The sequence below is a fragment of the Miniopterus natalensis genome, chromosome 7 (assembly GCF_054644295.1).
Source record: "Miniopterus natalensis isolate mMinNat1 chromosome 7, mMinNat1.hap1, whole genome shotgun sequence".
In the NCBI taxonomy this organism is placed as follows: Eukaryota; Metazoa; Chordata; class Mammalia; order Chiroptera; family Miniopteridae; genus Miniopterus; species Miniopterus natalensis.
Genome location: NC_142087.1, coordinates 68,757,949 through 68,764,565, shown reverse-complemented (window position 1 = coordinate 68,764,565; position 6,617 = coordinate 68,757,949). Strand labels below are relative to the sequence as shown.

The window sequence follows — 6,617 nt, the reverse complement described above, 5'->3', positions numbered from 1 at the left end:
CATCTACCCAGGTGACAGGGCCACCGTCAACGAGCAAGCCAGCCCACGGGTTTCCAGCTCAGACTCTGACAGTGACTATGAACTTTGCCCAGAGATAACCCTAACCTACACCGAGGAGTTTTCAGATGATGACCTGGAGTATCTGGAATGTTCCGACGTTATGACGGATTACTCTAATGCAGTTTGGCAAAGGAACCTGGAGGGGACCGAGTGTATTTTTTTATTCGAAAGCGATGACGAAGAGATGGAATTCAGCAAGTATTGCCTGGGGGACTGTGAGCCTTTCCTCAGTGAAATGGGTTGTGGGCCTGGGGTGTCAGATAACACGGGGCCGATGGAGGCCTCCTCCCCGGGCTTCTGTGATCACTCCCAGCCCCAAGGAGTGAGGGGAAGGCGTCGCCGAGCCTCCACCCACAGCCCCCCATCCCTGCAAACAGGGATGACTCTCACTTCGGGATCTCACGAGGGTGGAACGTCTGCGGTGACAGAGCAGGGGAGATATAAACGACCCACCGCTTCTGCGGAAAATGATTATCCAGGAATTCAAGGAGAAACCAGAGACGGCCACCGAGCAGGAGAGGAACTCGCCAGTGACAATCTGCTAGCCATGGATGAAGCAGGGACACAGGGAGAGGTGAAGCGCTTGTCTGGTGAGTTAGGAAAGTCAGGGGTGAAGCAGTGTTTGGAGACGGTGGCCGAGAAAAGAGCAGGGGAAAAGAGGAGCTCAGAGAAACCTGCCAAGGCAAGGCGACCAGGAATGAAGGGAAAATCCAGGAAGCTGAATCCCAACCTGAAGGACAGTGCGTCAGAAGGCCCCCTCAGTCACCTCTCTCCCCAAGAGCCTGCTAAGCACCCACTAGCCCAGAGTGATAAAAGCGAGAGTCCTCATGCCAGAGTGGAGGCTCCCGATCTGAATCCCCAGATCCGTGCAGAAGGTGCTGTTCTCACCCAAGCAGAGCCAGAGGCAAAAAGGCTGCAGACTCCACCAGGCGCACCCCCCCAGGAAGGGGGCTCAAACGTGGAGGGAGAAGGGGTGCAGGTTAATGACCTCTTTGAAGCAAGCTGGGTTCCAGACCAGAGTGATCATCATCAGGTAAGAGTCCTCTTTTTAAAAGTTACAAGATAAAAGGTATTTGTGTGTGTGTGTGTCCCTGTACTTCCCATTCCCGATTGCTGTACCACAACACTGGCAGGGTACTTGTGAATGACAGCTGCTGCTGCTGCTGCTAGGAAGGAAATCTGGTTTTGAAAAAAGTCCCAGATAAACCCTAAGCCATCCTAATTATAGCAAAAGACAGAAGTAAGAGGCACTAATGGGATTCTGGACAGCTGGAAAAAGAAACCTGATAGTTTGTCTACTGCATGTGTTTTACCAGGCAGTGTCACTATTCAGAAGGTTTTCAAACACATGTTTTGGGTGTAGCCTTTAAAAGAAAAACAAAAACAAAACATTCTTTTTAGTCATTTTGGAGGGGCACTTTGACAACGCTAAGCGCTGGCTTTAATCAGAATTCATAGTATAAATGAAAGACTTCTTTTGGGTGTGTCTGAAGGACTTGTAGAATTCACTCAGTGATGCTGCAGAGAGTAGACAAAGTAGATTTTGCTGTGCTGGTGGGATGTTTGGATCGGGTGTGTGTTTTGTTTAGTTTGCTTGGACCACAGAATATAAAATCATCTAAGAAAATACTGCCAGGAAGTATATTTATTTTACCCTGTTACTGACTTGGGGGTGTATTTTAAAGAGATGGAATTAAATTCATGGGGATAATTAATGCACAGATATCGTGTACTCGATATATGAATTTATTATATTTTTAATTTTAAAGGTTCTAATGGGCTTTGAACCAATGCTGTAATACGGCCAAAGTTTTACTTTGTAAATGAATACCTAAGAAGAGTTATTTATTAGTTATTTTTACTTTATCTTGTGTTCTCCCTTCCCCTACCTTTGTAGTAGGAACCCAGTCTTGTTTTTGTAGGTTAGACGCACTCCAAAGAACATAAAATATTCCCAAATACACTCAAACTTATTAAACTTTCTGTGAAAAAGTCAAGATTTAATACATTGATTTCTAACAACCCAGCCATAAAATAGGCAATCTAAAAATCTCCAGATCTGAGGCAGCTTTTTACTGAACAAATTGTCTCCCACTGGCCAGACTGACGTAGAAAAGCCCCGTTTATACTTTACTGTTTGCACGAGAGCCAGGTTTATATCCTATGTGGTTGTTTAACACCCACCATTTTGCTGAGCACGTACCCATGACCACAGATCATGCCCAAGATAAGTTTATGGAGGTGGTTTGGCCAGATATTAATGCAAAATTTCGGTTAAAACATTAATTTTTGCATGTCAGTAAATGTGGCATTTCCTTTTCTATTCATAAAGTGCTTTTCCTGGCTCAGCGAAGTGCCTTTTTACAGTTGTTTACCCATATTGAGCTTTCCTTTGGGCAAATTAATGATTAAAGGTTGGGGCAGAGGGTGTAATGTAGCCAAGAAGGAATAAGTGGAAGGGAGAGGGCTAGTGACACTGTTAATTTTAGACCCACCACAGTGGGAGGCAATTTCTAGCTCCCTCAATTGCCCAAAACTGAGAGGAGCTAAGAGAAGGATCCCTCATCCTCAGCTTGTGCCTGAACTGAATTTTGAGATCTTGACTCCTGTTGACCAGCAGGCTCACTTGTTTATTGGCAATGCAGCTAAATATAATGCACCATCTCTGGGACCAAGGTTGTCTGTCTTGTGCACATTCTTGTCTTTATTGAAGTTCTTTTTTTAAAAAAAATTCTTTTAAAATTATTATTTATTGATTTTGAGAGAGAGAAACATCAATTTGTTGCTCCACCCATTTATGCATTCATTGGTTGATTCTTGAATGTGCCCTGACTGGGGATCGAACCCACAACCTTGGCATGTCACTCTAGCCAGAGTCTATTGAAGTTCTTATGGGACTCTTGCTCACACACTCACGCACAGTCATACATTCATGAATGCACACCCAGCTCACCAGCTATTCACTCAAGGTCTGACCTGTGCTTTGTGGCATGACTATTATCTCAGAACCATGAACGTGACTTTTGAGAAAGCTGGCATTCTGCAGGCAGTAGGTCCCTTTCTCACTTCGTTGTGCTCAGTAGCAGAGCTGAGCTCTCACTCAAGGGACAACCAGAAATGTGAATGAAAGCTGTATATTCAAGAGCAGTTCTGTCCAGCATGAAGTTAGAAATAGGGTCTTTTTACCTGTAGCAATTATTTCCTCTTGGCTAAAGCAAGAAAATTTTGCCACAGGAAGAGTGGCATAGGGAGCACAGATTCTTTTACACGTGCAAAAAGTTACTGTCAAACTGCAGGAGATGTCTGTGTTTCTAACACACATATGCAATAGAGCCAAATTTACAGCAAATGGCTAAATATCCTTGTAAATGTGACACAAAAGCATGGGCGGGGTGTCATTGGGAATGAAATAAAACTTAATACTGCTCAAAAAATAAAGGGTAATGAATCTTTTCATAACTAAGTCAAAAGACATTTTAAATATTTATTCTCAGACATTTGAGGCTTGTGGGAATTTAAAATTTTGCAATGATTAAAGACCCCTGGTTGGGAGCAATATTTAGTAAATTTGCCCAATTTTGACTCTTGCCTTATGTACTTACCTTTAGGTGTCTTTTGTAGAGACAGTGACCAGCAGCTTATCTTTTAGTATTTTCTCTTCATCTGCATATTGCTTTTAGCATCTGGAAACAATTCCGCATCTCTAATTCTGCGCTCTAAGCAAACCTACATTGTAGAAGATACCCTGCCTGCGCCTGTGTCTCCAGGTGTACCTACTTCCTGTCTCCCTTTCTCGCTTTTACAGCGCAAGGCCATCTTGTTCTGCTTTGTCTGGAAATAATCCTGACCCAGGCTGGGACTGGAAAGCCCCCAGCTTCTCTACATTTATGGAAGATGCCAAAGCTAATCCCAGTTTGGGAGTGGAAAATAGAGAGGGTACCCCAGGTTAACTTGAACCATCTTCAAGGGTACACCGCCAATCCTTCACCTTGGTTTTGATCTCACTTTTCTGATCCAACTCAGAGGCAAGACCTGACAAGCTGCCCATCTTAAGTTTCTCTGTAGCCACACTGGGGTAAGATCATCCTCACTCTTAAATCAGGAGTGCTGTGCCTGTACTTTGGCAGAGCTGCCCAGCCTCACCCCAAAGAGACTTGCATTTCTCTCTGGGGCCATGGGGTCTCAAGAGTAGAGTATGGAAATGTCTTCTTAGGTTCTGACAGTAAAGAACCTTTCTGACCAGAAATAAGCACTAAGCATAGAAGGTGAGCTCCATGGTGGCAAGGAGTTTGGTCACTGTATTTTGTTCACTGATGTATCCCAAGCCCTTGGAACAGTGCTAGCCGCATAGTAGCCACTCATTAATTGAGTAAGTAGCCATATGATACTAGACTAAATTCCAGGTATAGCCAGGTATGATTCTGTGATGATCGGTCTCAACTACTTCATGGCTTTCATTGTCATAAGTATAGTCCATGGCCCCCTTCACGTACCAACTTTCCATGGGGAAATTGTTTCCCATTGCTCTTTTTGTCCTGGGAACAGAGTGGTTTGTGCTAGAGTCCCCCTACCTTGTACTTGGGGTCCCTTGTGAATGCTGGTGATTCACATACAACCTTGGCCTTATCAGTGTCTTATTAGCTCTCACAAGGCTGACCAGATCCAGGAAGGTCTTACCATGTCGCCTTAGCATTCAAGACCTTCCACAGTATTGCTCCCCTCTACCTCTGAGAGGCAAAGCAGGCATGCCCATTGGTTTCCCTATCTAGAAAACAAAGCATTTTCTCAGATACATGGTGTGTTTTCCATCTTCTTGTCTGAAATGCCCTCACTGGGCTAATTGCTAGCTCAGCTCTTCTGGTCCTTCAGGGCTAAGACTCTGCAGGGTCCTTTGAGTCACACCTCCCCTGAAGTGTTTTGCTTGTCCTTACCTATGATTTCTCCTTCCAGAGAACCTCAGCATTCTTGGCCACGTGCTTTGTACAGTGCAGCGGGTTCCAGATCTGAATTTGGTCCCTGCCCCGCTACTTTCTGACTCCGTGGCCCTGGGAAAAAGTACTCAAGCTCTCTCAGTCCCAGTTTCCTCATCAAAAACAGAAATAATAATGACAATAATAATAGCTCATAGAGTGTTGTGAAGATTAAAGTCTTGCATATAAAATGCTCAGCACAGTCTCCATTATGCAGTTAACATTTAATAAGTATCATCCTCTTTATTTATTTTCTTAATATATATATTCTTTCTTCCCATATTAAGGACATATTGACAGCTGGTACAAATGGTTTTATACCTCTTTTTGATTGAAATTTTTATGAAATAATTGTCCATGCACATGCAGCTGTAAAAAATAATACAGAGAGCTCACTGTACACTTTGCACAGGTTCCCCCAATTGGTAGCATTGTGCAAAGCTGTAATATAATATCACAACCAACATAGTGACAATGATAGCGTCTACCAATCTTATTCAGGTTTCCTCCGTTTTACTTGTATTGGTATGTGTGTGCATTAAATCTGTGCAAATGTATCACCTGTGTAGGTTCATGTGCTAACTGTGGTAGGAAACTTCTGTTTAATCTAAGTTCAGCCTAGTAGCTAGGCAGGCAGTGCAGAAAAACAGGGTACGCAGCAGCCTGAAAATTTGCATGGCCAGGTAGCCAGTGACAGGCAGGTCACATAGTAGTTCTCCAGCAATTTTTTTTTAAGCATAAAAATATAAGCAGATAATCCAAGCCTTCTTGCAATATAGTTTTCATATCTGGGACAGCACAACCTGAGACCTTAGATTCATTTGCATAATAAAATGTGTCCCCACCAAAATAACAACTGTTAAAACTGACTCCAGGAGGCCGATAAGCCAGCTCTCTACTGATGATGGGAAGGGCAGAAGTTTATAAGCGCTCATCGCTCAGCACCTGGCAGTCGCGTCTCCTGTCAGCACCACTCCAAGGCCGACCCAGGGAGTAGTCCAAACATTTGTTTTGTTTTCAATCACAAAGCCTGATGTCCCACTCCTGCCAAATACTGTCACTGCCCTGGAACTGCAAGATCATTGGATGCCCTAGTTCGTTGTGGTGATTGTACTCTGTCCATGTTAAATAATCAATGGAAACGTCATTAGTTCCTGTAGCTTTGCCACTCACAGTGGCAGACAGCTTGTTAAAATGCAGAATCCCAGGCCCTGCCTCAGTCCTGCTGAATCAGAATCTATATTTTAATCTGATTCTTAGGAGACAGTTATGTACGCTGATGTTCTAGAAGCCCCAGTCTGGAGATGAGATCTTGCTCAGATTAGAAAAGACCCTAAACAGTGATCTCAATCCTGGCTGCACGTGGGACCACCTGGAACTTAAAACATTCTGCTCCCAGGTATTCTGATGTAATTTGGTTTGTGGTGTGGCTTGGGCATTGGGGGTTTTAAAAGCTCCCAGATGATTCTCTGTACCTCTAAGGTTGAGAATCCTCGCTGCATTTTAAAATCGCCTGTTGTCTTACAGATGCCACCCCAGAAGTCCTAATTTAGGTGGTTCTAGGTGGGCTCAGGCATGTATGCCTTA

At 43.9% G+C, this 6,617-nt stretch overlaps 1 protein-coding gene across 1 annotated transcript in view; it reads left to right on the top strand.

Annotated features, from left to right (window-relative positions):
* The first annotated feature begins 160 nt into the window (after positions 1-160).
* Positions 161-6,617, top strand: part of LOC148092790 (alpha-protein kinase 2-like) — a 32,923-nt gene continuing 26,466 nt past the window's right edge. Inside the window, exon 1 of the mRNA XM_087819316.1 lies at positions 161-1,093. Within this exon, the coding sequence (XP_087675442.1) occupies positions 161-1,093 (933 nt within the window). The remainder of the gene's footprint in view (positions 1,094-6,617) is intronic.